General features: G+C 44.4%; 1 protein-coding gene across 1 annotated transcript in view; it reads right to left on the bottom strand.

Moving 5' to 3' along the window:
- kl-2 (dynein heavy chain 2, axonemal kl-2) overlaps positions 1 to 15161 on the bottom strand; it is a 1019064-nt gene that overhangs the window by 250058 nt on the left and 753845 nt on the right. Inside the window, exon 42 of the mRNA XM_069137782.1 lies at positions 13569 to 13789. Coding sequence (XP_068993883.1) covers positions 13569 to 13789 — 221 coding nt within the window. The remainder of the gene's footprint in view (positions 1 to 13568; positions 13790 to 15161) is intronic.

Below are 15161 nucleotides of genomic sequence, written 5' to 3' on the forward strand. Positions count from 1 at the left end.
TTGGCGACCGGGTTCGAATCAGCAAGTACAAAAATGTGTTCGAAAAAGGCTATACACCCAATGGGACGACTGAAATATTCACCGTGAGTGAGGTGAAAAATACCAATCCACCCACCTACAAACTTACCGATTATCAAGAGCATCCCATCCAAGGTGGATTCTACGAGGCTGAGCTCAGTAAAGTGAAATACCCCGATGGCTACCCGGTGGAGAAAATATTACGCAAACGAGGGAATCAGCTCTATGTAAAATGGTTGGGATTCTATAGTTCACACAATAGTTGGATAAATAAAGCAGACATGTGATATAATTTGTATGTTGGCGCAAGAAGCCGGCAGCTTCAGCGCTTACGCGCGTAACTCTCGTACTACTTTTGTTTTGATTTAGACCACACGAGTATTGATATGAAGTTCCGATCTTTGTAATGTAGCAGGGGTAGGTAAGGTACCCAACTTCAATCCTAAAGTTTACCTTGGGGAAGTTGAGACACGCGAAAGCAGTGATAGTCAGAGGCTCGAGCGTGAAGGACCGAGAGCGTCTCAAAATGCCCACACACCTACCCGCTGCTACAGTAGTGTTAGTTTTTTTTGAAAAGAATAAAAGAAGAGAGAAAATTCCGAACTATGAGTGACTCTCCCGATCACATCTATCCTCTGTTAATAACTCTGACATGTATGTATTTTCAAAAATGACAGTAAAATATTCAATTATACAAAATATCTCCACATTCTCTTCTTTTATGCATGCATGTGTAACATATCATTAATAATAATAATATTTATCATAATAATAATAATATACTATTCTTCCGTACGTTTAATACAAATTTCATTTTCGGAAATTTTTTTACGTTTCCAATAAATTTTTTTTCATTTTCTGGAAACTTTTTTTACGTGTCAATCAAATGGAAATTTCATTTTCAGAAAACTTTTCTTGATTTCTGGTAAACTTTTTTTCATTTTCTGATTACTTTTTTTCATTTCTGTAAAATTTTTATTTCGTTTCTGGAAAAACTGATAATTTGACAACGGATCGTCTCAGATGCTGAACATAGATATTTACAGAGTTTCTATCCTATAGCTATTGGGGGGCGGCGACGAACCCTCAAGGTACTGTGTTGGTCTGCCCAGGTATCAATTGCCGCTTGTCATCTTGCCAACTCAGAGCCAATTTTTTCTGAACGATGGTGCTAACTAGATATTTTTTGGTACGTATTAAGCATTGAGGACAGGTCAACTCTTGGTAAGCCATCAGACAGCGCTTATAATCATGAAACGTGATGCTATTTATCGTTGAATTTTTTACACCCTTGGCACGCTTACTCACTTTTACGCCATTGTCATATTTTCCCCCATCCTCACCCATCGTAGTAAATGTGTACAGCTTTGCTCGCAGTCCCACAAATTCGGTCAAAATTTTACCGTTATTTTCATCCTTTATTAACCCTAGTCGTTTCTTGTTTTCAAGAGGAATACCATACACATTGTTGGGCGGATAGTCAGAGGTATCAAACATTACATCCACATCACGTTCGATGATATCGTAGATGTTCGATACCTTAAATTGATAAATAAGGCTGTCTGTGTCGGTATCCAACAATTTGACCCCGCTGATTGAAAAGTTGGACTTAATATGATTCTAGTGGAAATCATAGAAAATGATTTTCGATAGATCTAGAATTGATAAGCCGACGTAAATAGGTTGAGCAAAGTGAGCTTTGACACGATCCAATTCAATGATAACTATATCCTCGTCAAATACGGTAAAGCTGTGAACGTTTGCTCGGGCAATAAGCGTTCCCGCACCACCTCTTCCCTCCCATTTTGTGACCAATTTTACATCTTTGTGATTTCGCATATTCTCCATAGTCTTGCCGAACACCGCGTTGTTTATTAGTTTATAAAAATTTTTCTCAAATTCGTTCCTAGACCGCTTGCGCATGTCTGTGTTGAGAGTGATTTAAGGCTCGAGCCATGGAGACTGTGCAAACTTCAAAATTCTATGCACTTTCGTTAATTTTAATCCTAAACTCGAACAATGTTTCAAATTTCTATAGTGCAATATATACTTCGTTTTAGGATGAAGGGTGGTCGCGAGTTTGGCGATTTCACTACCTGGAGGAGTGAAATGCTCAGGACAAAGAGGTAAGTCTTAATGATCCTCGTGGAGTTCTACAGGGTAGTCTAAATCTACCTCCAGAAAGTAACCGATCGGTGAATCGATCGGGTGGTTTGTTATATCAACATGCTCATACTCCCACTTGAACGAGCCGACTGGTAAATGCACGCTCATAGCTACACCGTACAGATTATTCACGTCAAAATACGTGAGGTATGACTCCGCTTTGTTTGGATCAAAATCTTCACTCATAAACCTGTTATTGGCCCGAGCGTGTCGATAAGAGAACTGCGCTACGCCGCCTTTAATGCTCCTTTCAATGAGTAACACCATTTCAGGATTGTCTAAAAGTTGTAAATTCACCCCCGTGTATTTGAGTGTAGCGTCGAAAGCAAGTCCCGATGCTGTGTAGATGTGCAACGGATCTAAATCGTATGTTTTGAAGCAGCTAGCGCGACAATTATCGAAAATATCGGTAAGCAAAAGAACATCAGTCTTTAAAAATAAATCTGAATATCCCCTCAATGACTCTAAATGGAATTTCCGCGAAACATTTTTAGCATGCTCGTAATCGGCGTCTGAAATATTTGCATCGCAGAGGTGGAAGTAGAAATGCGTCTTTGCAGGTAATCGCATTTCATCGAGTTTCCTCTAACAATCAACGTTTTCATAGCGAAAATCGCCTTTGCGAGTCATCAAACTGAACTGAGTCGGATTACTATAAAATTGACGTATTATGTGTTTGTCGGCATCATTCAAATATGACGAGAGTTTATCGATACTGCTAGCCATAAATCGAAACGAATCGATGAATCTTAAGTGCATCATTGTCCCATCAATGCGTTTCGTGAAGGATATATATTTTTCCTTATTTGTGGGTAGCAGTGTAATTTTACCGGGGAAAGTCGACGCTAGGGATTTTATTGAAAAGTGCGAATTTTAACCGGACGAATTGTAAAAAACTATTGGAATTGTATGCATCTCTCTGAAATTCAAATTACACTGATTTTTAGCAGGACCACGACATTTACCCGTAAAGTGACAGTGATCCCGACACTTTTTCTCCTCAGGGGTAAACGGTTTTTCGCAAATATAACAATTCTTTGCGCGCATGTGACGATCGCGTTGCACTTGGGTAAAAGACTCCATCGGAATTATGTTTTTGATGCGTGACTCTACTTGAATCAATAAATCTTTGAGCTGCTGCATGTAACAATCTATGCATCCGACACCGCGTTTACCGTGAAACTCCGATGAAGTCTCATAGTAAGTGCAATGTACACAGTACACCACAGTCTGCGGGACACGCTTTTGAATTTCATGAGTCTTACGAATTTCAAATTCATCTACGGGTTCGGGGATTAATATACATTCGAGATCGGCGTATACGACAAACAGAACGGTGCATTTGTTTTGAAAATTTAAAAATGTTAAATCTTCTGACTTGGGAAATTCCATGCGTACTTTATTTAGCATAATGCAATCTTGTCGATGATTGTCGTAGGCGTGTTTCACGCTAAAGTGGCATAAGCATCTGTCACATAAAAATAGCTGACCATTGTAATCAGACAATTGTTTGCTCACCAATCGTGAAATATCTTCGATCCAAGCAAAGTGAAATCTCGGTGCAAACTCGCAAGCCATGTCGTCTTCCGGATTACTCTCACCCATTAGAAGATGAATCGTGTCAATGTTTACGCTATGCAAATTTTTGCTTAAAACAATTGTCACGATGACGCTTTTATTCGATTTTGCATGATGCGAAAAAGTTTGAGATTCTATCCCATATACATTGATGCGCAAATTATTCAATTCCTCAAGCTTTTTCTCATCATGTTGAGTAGCAGGAAATTTGATACCTGTACAGTCCAACTCGGATATATAGCGACGATAATGGTTAGTCCTATCGGTGTTGGTGTCGACTGGGTAGAGGGCTGCTGTGACGAACCAGAGAAGGCATCTTTCGTCCCCGTTCCACACGTTCACCACCGCTTTCTTCCGTTGAATATCCTTGAGCAGCTCGATGAATGTTGAAGCCCCCGCGGCGAGATGCTGATAGCGGTTGATGTTTACAGCGATGTTGAGGATCTTAATCGTACTCCAGCCGGAATCACGTTGTTCAAAATCTTCCACCTTCGATAGCAGATCATCCCGTGCACGTGTACACCAACCATCTATATCGCTCGATGGGAGAAGAATCGCCACGTTGGATGTATTGAAGCTCTCAACTTCGGTGGAGATCTCTCCGTGCTTGGTATTTTCGAATTTGCACGATAATATGAGGTTGACCTTCACATTTCCCTCCTCGCGCAGTATCAGCTCCAACTCCTCGGTGATGACGCGCTGTGCATCGTTCAGAAAGGCGTCCAAATTTTTATGACGGAGATTTGTGACAATCCCCGTTCGGGTCCTGCTAGCAAACGCGCTGTCGATGTCGTTTCACTGTTCACCCGCAGGAGTACTGATATTTCCACCAGTCACCACTACGTGCTGCTGCAACTGCTTGATCTTCGTCACCCAAGATTGTAGGAGTGTGATTGTATGTTGGATCCGTATTTTCGCGCCAACGGTTGTTCCTCGTTGCATAGAAATATCGCGCAGAACTTGGGTATTTACAATTCCAATATCAGTCAAATGATTGATGACAGCGTCATTCTCTTCTCCGGGAGGTTGCTCTCTCAGCAAATTGCACGTCCCCTCCATCTGCTCTGCAAGTTCCATGTACGCTTCGATGGCCATGACTATAACGCGGATGATGAAGATATTCAGAAGTTTTCACTTGCACGTATAGCGTAAGACTGATGAGTCGTCAGATGCACCTTGCATTGTACAGATGAAGCTCAAGAATTAGGGGGCGGTGCGCACTGCGTTCTGCGCACCTTGGAGGGAAAAATAACGTCAGAGAAGATTGGGCCAACCCGTCACCCGTCCCGCCATCCCTAAATTTTTGAGGTTTATTGCTCTCTTGGTTCTCCAGAGATGATGCAATTCATGTGGAAAATTACGTCGGAGGTGACGGGCTCCGCAGTCCCCCTCCCACCATCCCTAATTTTTTGGGGTTCATTGCTCGTTTGAAGTCACCCGGTTCCACAGCTGCATCTTGCCTCAAAGCATGTTGGAACAGGTTTTTATCCTATTCCCCTCCCCCTCTCCGCGAACCTGCCGCCACCTATGATGGATACCCTCCTAAGCATAAAAATCTGTGCAAATGCTGCGAGTAGAGTACCAATGTATAGTTTCCCAAGCATGTAATAAAAATCGGTCACCAAAATGCAGGTGGCTAGCGGTGCATGTATAAAAAAATGGGGTCCCAGACCCATTGCCTCGAATACCTACATTTACAACGTTGGACGGAAAAGTCTCTTGACCACCAACGCCCGGTATAAATTCGAATGGGGATTTTGAAATTTTCGCGCAGTCGAAAATCTTCCGTGTACGAAAAGTGTTTGGTGAAGCGAGTGATGGAAAAGTGTTCGTTTGAACACTTGCAACCCTCCAGATACGAAAAACGTTGCAAACTGTGAAAAAGCAATCATTCGAAAACTTCAAACCGACAGACTTTGTAAGTACTTTATTATATAACAAGTAATTATATTTTAGATCCGAGTTCATATGTCCGCACCATTCATTTTCTATTTCGGTTTGCTCTTTTTACAGATTCTTCACTGCGATTTAATTTTGAAAGAAATGTCATCTCATTCTCTTCGAGACAATGCTTTAAATGATGTTGATGATGATGATGATTGGTCGATCATTGATTGAGGTGAGGACGAGGAGGCGGAGGAAGAAATAATCATCGGCTTTTCCGAAGCAACATGCGAGTTCTCGCTGGAGGAGCTTCGGGAACTCGTTGAGGAGCAGCACGGGCTGCTCGAGTGAGACCAAACAGCATATATTATATAAATTATTATAATCATACACCGATAGAAATTATTATAGAAAAATGGAGAGTGGAAACTATAGCTATAATGACAGATGCTGAAAATACCAATGATGATGATAATGCGAGCGAACAGGATAACGATGATGATTTCATGGATTACTTGTAGGAATAAACCACGCTAAATTCACATTTATTGATTATATATTTTTCACAAGTAAAAATTTAAAACAGTTGAATTTTGTATCACAAGAATGGATGAAAGTTATAAAAAATATAGATTTGTAATGTATCCTATTTCTACATTATAATTTTATTAAATAGTAAATTTTTTTAATTTTATGCATAAGCTATGACCAGCCTGGCTTATAAAATGATGCTGAATAAGACACTTGCCAGTAAAGACGAAAGAACGCGACCAGATTAAAAAAAAAAATAAAGAGCCGATCACGGTAATGCCTTGTTCGAATGCAGATGGGTCATGTAAATTACCTTTACCAGTGATTGGAAAAGAGAGCGTTCAAGAACATCTCGAAAGACGATTGTTAGCCGCAACCCTCGGCCCAACGCTCACGTGCCAGAGTCGGCTCAAAAGGCGCGAGCGAACCCGGCGCGGGCGGTTTTGCATGCATTCTAATGCAAAAGGAGCAGAGCCTTATGCACAGCACAAATGCCCGCGCCGCCGCTCCGCGCAGCCCACTTGGCCGGCCAGCCTCTCACCATGGTCCGCGCCGGCCTATAAGGCTACGACTGCTGGCCGGGAGAGAACACTGTCAGCGAATCAATCAAACGTCACCACAGCATCTCCGGCTCCAGCAGCACTCCGCATCCTCAATAAAATCGCTAACGAACAAAAATCAGTCCTTTTCAGGATTTTTCTTATTCTCCTTCTTCCTATTTTCCTTTCTCTCTTCCTGGCACATTCCCCTAAACTTTTCTTTCTCTCTCTCCTTCTCTCTCGACGTGACGTAAGTACGCTTGACGCTTCTGCCTACTCTAATCTTTCGAACTGCTATTTCTGCTGCTCTTTGCCCTCGGGCGCTCTTCTTGCAGTTTCGTTGCACGCTCCTTTTTGCAACCTTCAGCCTGTCATGATTTTCGCTGGAGGATGCACTCTTCACACACTGTCATCTTGACGCAAAGTCTTGGCTCTCGCTCCTAACCTCAAACTGCTACGCTTTACCTGGCTTCGCTTTCCTCCTGCACGGCTTTCTTCTGCTCTTCAAAACAGCACATGAGGCGACATCTCTTGAGGCGACGGCGAACATCATCATCAGTTCAGGTCGGTGCGCCACTTTCTCTCTTATCCTCTTCTCTTCCGACTGTCATCTAGTGAAGAGAAGGGTACCACGTTGCTCTGTCGGTAACTTATCAACTACATTTACCCTCTCGCACCCTCTACATTATCGACTGCCAGTAAGTTGCCGACAAAATGAGCAAAACAAGTGCAACTGGAGAGAAAGTTACGGATGCGCACCAAACCATCTGTGAGGTCTGTAATAAGAACATACAGACCAAGGACCCTAAACAGTGTGAGGTTTGTCACAACGCCTTCCACACTCGTTGTATGTCCTTTCGCTCCGTGCAGTTGAGAGGTGTTCCGATATTTGCGTGTGCCACGTGTGTGGACTCTACCAGCAGGGCGAGACTGGATGCCTCGCTCAATGCCACCCTGAAGGGCAGTAACACCAAGAAGAAGCCCTCCTCGGCGCCCCCATCGACCACCTCCTCGCGCAACCATTCTCCTGTGCGCCCACCTAATACGGCCACTATCGGAAAGGACGTCAAGCTGCGGGATATTTTCGAGGCCATCAAGGAAATTCGCGAGGGGCAGGATGAGGCAGCGGAGTCCCTTAGGGTCACCGTCAACAAGGTCTCAGGGTTGGAGACGAGGCTTGGCCTTCTTGAGACTCGGCTCAACGTCCTAGACGACCTGCCCCAGCTCCAAGCTCGCATAACAAATGCTGAGCAGACTATCGCAGAGCTGCGGGCACAAATAGAGGTCGTGCTGTCTGGGCCACCTCCTCAGCAGTCCACCAGCAACAACAACACCCTGGACAACGATGCTGGCAACACTGTCCCCTCGGAAATTGCCAGTCTCCGAAGGGAGCTGCTGAAAATAAAGCAGCAGCAGGAGATCAACAACAACAACAACAAAAGCAGCAGAGAAGTGGTCGTCTCGGGGCTGCGTTATACGAGGGAGACTTCCATCGATCTCCTGGCCTATGCTGTGGTGTCCGCCCTCGACCCTACAGTCCCCAGAAGGGACATTGCGGGGGCAAGAGTCATGGGAAGACTGGACGAGACCATCGACGTCAGGGCCCCAGACAGCAGACTTCCTCCCATCGCTGTCACATTGTCCTCCGATGCCCTTGCCCGCTCGACCATCAGGGCGAAGATCCGGAGGGGCAGACTGCACACGGCTGAGCTCGACGCGAGTATCCTGGAGGAAGCAAGGGCCCCCCACCATCAAGGGCTCATCAATGTCAATGAACTGCTCCCTCCAGCGATACAAAAGCTCCGCGTCAGGACCTGGCGGGAGGTCAGAAGGAGACCTGGTTGCCGGTCTTACATCAGCGGCGGGAGGATTTACGTCCGGTCCACGGCTGCGGCAGAAAAGGCCACTACCATCAGCAGCGAGGATGATCTGGCGGTTTTCTTTATTGAGGAACCCGCCAGCAACCCCGCCACCCAGCCACAGCAACCCTTCAACAAGCAACAGCAACAACAACAACATCAACGACAACTCCAGCAGCCACTGAGGAAGACGTCACACACACACACACGTATCATTCGCCCAAAGCCACCATCTCACTCATCTTCTGCAAGCTCATCTTCATTTTCATCCTCTTCTCCCAAGGTGTCTCTGTCCGCGGGACTAAGGGCCTGCCATTTCAATGCAAACTCACTTACGGGTCACATTGAGGCGGTTAGGCTCTTCTTGTCTACTCGTCCCTTCTTCCACATTATAGCTGTGACTGAAACTTGGTTAGATGACAAAGTACAGTCTATCCCTCTTCTCGACGACTACATACTGTTCAGACGGGACAGAAACCGAAACGGTGGAGGTGTGGCCCTCTACATACACAGCACCTTGACAGCTACGATCATCGCTTCATCTGAAAACACCTGGACGGGCAAGCCAGGCAAGCCGGAGTACCTTTTCTGTGAGATCACTGCTAAAGGCATAACACCTATCTTTGTAGGAGTTGTTTATCGCCCGCCGCATGCCCCTTTCATCCAGGGCAACGATTTCATAGAAAGGCTCACAACTTGTATGCACTCCTACTCCACGAAACTCATCATGGGTGATTTCAACGCCGATCAGCTCTCCTCCTCTGAAGATGCCAAGTTCATCAGGGCCTTCATTGAGGAGAACTCCCTCCGGTCAGTTCCGTATGGTGCTACGCATCATAAGCCGGAAACTGACACCTGGCTTGATCTGTGCCTAATTGACGAACAGGATCGCCTGCTCGCCCACTGGAAGACAGACACACCGTTCATTAATGGACACGATCTTATAACGGCCACTCTCGACGTACGAATGCCACGACACGTACCTAAATCTTACACTTACAGAAACTACAAAGGCATCTGCAATAAAAAGCTAACTGACTTCCTCGACGCGCGCGACTGGTCACTACTTCACACCTCATCACTTGACGAATGCATCACATTACTCTACACTAACCTGACTGACGCCATGAATCATCTCGCCCCATTACGCACAATGACAGTCGGACTCAAACGTCACCCGTGGTTCACCGCGGCTCTTCGTGACATTCTGAAGGAGCGTGACAGACTCTACAGACGCTTTCGCAGATCACGTCTCCCCCTAGATCTTTTTTTCTATAGACTAGCCAGGGATGATGCTCACAGGCAGGTTGAGGAGGCTAGGCTGAACTACTACCATTCACGCCTGTCCTCCATAACTGATGTCGGCGAGATCTGGAGAGAGCTTGAGAAACTCGGAATAACAACACCCAGGGAAAAACCACTATCTCGCTTCTCCAATGAAGACCTCAACACGCATTTTAGTGGCATTTCCAACGTTCCATCTGCCCCCGCTGTTGAGGACTATCTGCGAAGGCTCGAGGGTCTGAACATCCACACAAGCTTCGATTTCAGGGAGATAAGGGAGTCAGACGTTTTAGCAGCAATATCGCATTTTGACTCTCAGGCAAGAGGCAGCGACGGCATCCCCCAGGTTGTCATTCATAAAGCAATGCCCGTACTCGCACCCATACTCTGTCGTATTTTCAACCTGTCTTTGTGCGAGTCGCGCTTCCCCTCTGCCTGGAAAAAGTCACTAGTGCACGCTCTAAACAAAGTCAGCTCTCCAACAGCTTTAACTGACTATCGTCCGATCTCTCTTTTGTGCTTCCTGTCCAAGGCGTTGGAATGGCTGGTCCACAGACAAATCTCAGAACATCTTGAGACTAGGCTTTACCTGGATTGTCTACAAACTGGTTTCCGCGCCGGCCACAGTACTCAGTCGGGCCTAATTAAGCTGACTGACGATGTTAGGCTGGGCATCAACAAAAAGAAGGTAACACTTCTCCTTCTCTTCGATTTCAGCAAGGCCTTTGACAGGGTGTGCCACGTCAAGCTGCTTGAAAAACTATCCACGTTCGGCTTCTCCAAGTAGGTCATCCGCTGGCTCGCCTCGTACCTCTCGGGCAGAACACAAGCTGTCATTGGTGACAACGGTGAACTCTCCATCTTTCGCCCACTTCACACGGGAGTACCACAGGGTTCCGTCCTGGGACCTTTGTTATTCTCGTTGTACATCAATGACATCAGTTTCTGCCTTGACTCTGATATCTCACACCTCATATACGCGGATGACCTGCAAATCTATACTCAGTGCCATCTCGAGGAGCTCGACTCCTGTTCCTCAAGGATGTCAGCTAATGCCGAAAGGGTATCGCGTTGGGCAGCACACAATCATCTTAAACTAAACGTACTCAAAACTCAGGCAATTGTCCTGGGTTCCCCCTATTACATAAATGCTTTGCCTTCTGTTGCTAACACCTACATCATCATAGGAGGAGCCCGGGTCAATTACCAATCTTCTGTCCGCAGCCTGGGGTTGGTGCTTGATGCCAAGCTAAACTGGAAGGATCACGTTACACAATTGTGTAAGCGTGCCCACTCCCTCATGTACAGACTCTACTTTTTCAGGAAGAGCACCAACCTGGGACTGCGCAAACACCTAGTGCAAGCTCTCTTGTTCCCAATCATTGACTACTGCTCACTGGTATACTGTGACCTGACAAACGAACTAGACACTAAACTGCAAAGACTGGCTAACTCTGGCATCCGTTACATGTACGGTGTAAGGAGGGATGAGCACATCTCCCCTTACAGGCGCGAGCTGCAATGGCATACCACCACTGGTCGTAGGAAATATTTCATGGCCTGCTTTTTAAGAAAAATTTTCAACACTGCTACACCAGCTTACATCCTGGCCTTCTTCGACTTCCACGTTGCACTCAGACCTGTGAGGGGGGAGGTGACACTAGTCTAGACATCCCCCCCTTCGCCACAGAGACACTGAGAAATTCATTTCATATCAGTGCCTCTTATCTATGGAATTCATTACCGCCTCATCTTCGCAACACTAGAAACATCTCTCACTTTAAAACACTGGCTAAGCTATATTTCTTGGAACAGGAGAAATAGTTCTCTGCGTCCACTCACAAACACCACACATAAACACATTACCCTACACGTCACCTCATTTCATTCCACACGCTTACACAAATATATTATACTCTTTTACATTAATTCTATAAAATTAATAATTAATTCTATTTTCTATGTATTGTACAACACAATGTACATTAATAAATCTAAATCTAAATCTAAAATCTAAATCTCTCTTCCTTTTCGCTCTTTTCATCTATCTTCACCGCCACCATCCCCCTCTTTTTTCACCACCCCCTCCGCGGGCCCACGCGCTCGAAGTCTGTGTAAGCACGGAGGACCCCCCACGGCTCCGCCAGAAGCAAGCCTCATAGAGGCTTGTACCACGCGTAAGCCAACGCGACCCATCCCGCGCAGTTTGTACGCGGGACTCCCGCGACCTCCGTCGCAACTCGTGGGACCCCGCCGGCGCCCGCAGCCTCTCATCCGTCATCCTCGATCCCTTCCTCACCTTCCCCGCACCTCATCTCCCGTCCTACTTCCGGACCCAGTACATACGGAGCCCCGCACATAAAGAGGTAACCTAAACCCTCCGCCTTTTCCTTCTTCCTCCCCCCCCCCCCCCCATCGCAGCTCTTTTTTTTCAAACCTGCTTCGGGGTACACCCCCCCCCCCCCCCTGTCCTAAATACCACTCACGCCAGTCATCAAAGTCATTCGCAATCTGTCACAAGTGGATAACACGATTTTCTATTGTACTATACACACCAAGCAAGTGCATGGATGAGTCAGGCTATATTTTGAGTATTGTTCAAAGAGTTTGTCTCTCACGAATCGATAATTCTTCAGAAACACGACTTACCTTTGAAAGCTGTATTGATCTTATATAATGCTCCATCACATCTGATACCGGAAGTTATAAATGTTGATGGCTTCGCGGTATTATTTTTACCACCAAACGTAACCTTCCTGATCCAACCAATGGATCAGAGAATGATAGCAACAACGAAAGAGAAATACAGGCGCTTACTTCTATCATTCATATTGAATGGCGCACAGAATAATTTTTCAGCGAATGCCAATTGAAATCTATCAATATGAAAAATGTGATTTTTTGGATGACTGAAGCATGGGATGAAGTCTCACTTGTCATGATATCTAAATGCCAGAAGTCACTATTGCCAGAGAAATCATCTACTACCAGTGCAGAATCGTCAGAAAAAGTGAATACAGAAATTGTCTTACGCGTTCTCCGGCGAGTAATTGTTTACGAGTCAGCAACCAGAGAATCAACTAGAAATTGGCTATCTAACGCCAATAATGTACCTTTGGTGAAGCCTTTATAGATCTCATAGAGATCTCTATTTTTGTGGAATATCTGAAATGAATCTTCAATTCATTCCACCTTGGAGTCCATACGTACATACAATCATTACCAAATTTGAAGAGAAACATATTCATTTCGTGTGTGCGAAAGGTTATGTGTTTGATTGCCGGCACGCTCGAGCCGTTACACGGGATTGGTCAAAAGGCGGTCACGGAGAGCCATTGAAAGAGGCGCTGCATAGTTGCGTTTTTTCCAAGAATTTCACACACCTACAGCTCCCAGGACGTGCAACTATACAGAGTTTACTGTATCCACTTTCGCTGTATATCCTCCACTTGGTGTCGCATAAACACGAAAACAAAAAAAAAAAGTTCTGAAATATCTCATTTGCTGGCATGTAAAGTATCCCGTCTTGGAGTTTCGGATGCGTGACCCTCGTCCAAACGCTGTATTCTACTTTATCCACAGTCACTATAGTGAGATCTCTAATCTGGATTTTGCCTAGAGTTCGAGAAGCTATTTGTATCGAGTATTGAATATGCGACGTTACAATATATACCACAGTAACAAATTTTATTTAAATTTTCATCCTTACTCAGAGATTTGACCTCATTGTGGAATTCATGTAGCTGCTGATTCAACATTGTGCCATAAATGCGAACTATTTGCTTCTCTGCCGGAAATGTCATATTAATCACATTGAACTTAGTGAGTAGCCGATTCGTGATTGAATTACGGCCACCCCCGGGTGGTCCCATTGCAGCTAATAATTGCATCTTTTGAATGTATTTTCGAGTTTGCTTTTGTCGATCGTACCTATAATAGACGAATACATCTTTTCAATAAGGTTAATACGGAGAATCGAAGTCACTGCAACTCAATAGTTATTAATAAATTTTCCACAATACTATCTTTGTATTAAGAATGACTAAAAACAATCGATTATTTTTTCCAGATTAATTGAATATTATAGGTTATTTTTGAAACTTGATTAATGGACCAACTCGATTATTTTTCCTCACTGTTTGAGAATCGGTATTCTCAAAGGCATCTCTCAAGAAGCAGCTGTCGCTCAACGTGACCTAGCCAAAATTATCCATTATCTCTGAGAACGCGCCTAGTTACCGGCTCTTCTAGCTGGCAGTCAGTATTACTTCAAGTATCATTGTGCTCGCACTTGGATATTAACAGCACACTTTCAATTCAAAAGTATCGTGATACAATTCATGCGCTGCTTCTCAACTGATTAATATAATCTAGACACACTCATACATTAAAAATTGGTTCTCAAGTGCTTAATAGAATCTAGACACACTCATACATGGAATAGCACACTGATCGAATTGTACATTGAATAAAACTTAACTTATTTGCAATGTTCTGAGTTCTTCTCATCACACATTTCTCAACACTCACCATCGGTGTTTGATTTTTAATTCCAAGAACGATGAATTACAATAATAATTTATGTGATTAGACTATCAATTATTATCATTGTCTTACTTACTAAGTACCTATTTGATATAATTAGTGAAAGGCGAATGTATTTTTAGCTGAAATTGAAAATATTTGAATAAAACTATGAATTATCAAAAAAAAAAAATCCGTTATTAAGACAAAGACAAAGATGTTCACGCAACTTTGTTATTATTATTATGTGAGTTTGCAAATTTATGACAATAAATATTTTAGTTTTCATTATATTCGTATGTTGTACCTATTTATCACTTATAAGGTGAAAAAGAGTCACAACAACAGATTTACTTCCTTATTTCACATTACTACCAGTTCAACGTTATAGTGATTCAAATTACGTACTTATTGTCCGCGCCAGAAGTTCGCGGGCCGAGACTCGAAGCGTCTGTTACGTACGTTCGCTTGGCCGGTGAGGGCGCAGCGCGAGTTAGTTAGTCTCGAGCGCTCGAATAGGTAGGACGTATTAGGCTTTTCCTTTACCCGCGCGCGTCGATTATTCTGTTTCTCGTAGTTTTAAGATTTATGAGTTTCAGATTGGTCTAGGGAAACGCGGTTCACCCTCAGGTGATCGGAGGTACCCGTCTCCGAGGCGAGCGTCGACGCGGCGACATATTGTCGCCCGAGCACTTCAGCGTTGGATCCCCGAGACGTCGGGACCGCTGTTTGCACGGCTATGGGCCACCTTGATGCTCCCCCTTACCCGCTTCCACGT

This window comes from Neodiprion pinetum, chromosome 7, assembly GCF_021155775.2.
Source record: "Neodiprion pinetum isolate iyNeoPine1 chromosome 7, iyNeoPine1.2, whole genome shotgun sequence".
Taxonomy (NCBI): domain Eukaryota; kingdom Metazoa; phylum Arthropoda; class Insecta; order Hymenoptera; family Diprionidae; genus Neodiprion; species Neodiprion pinetum.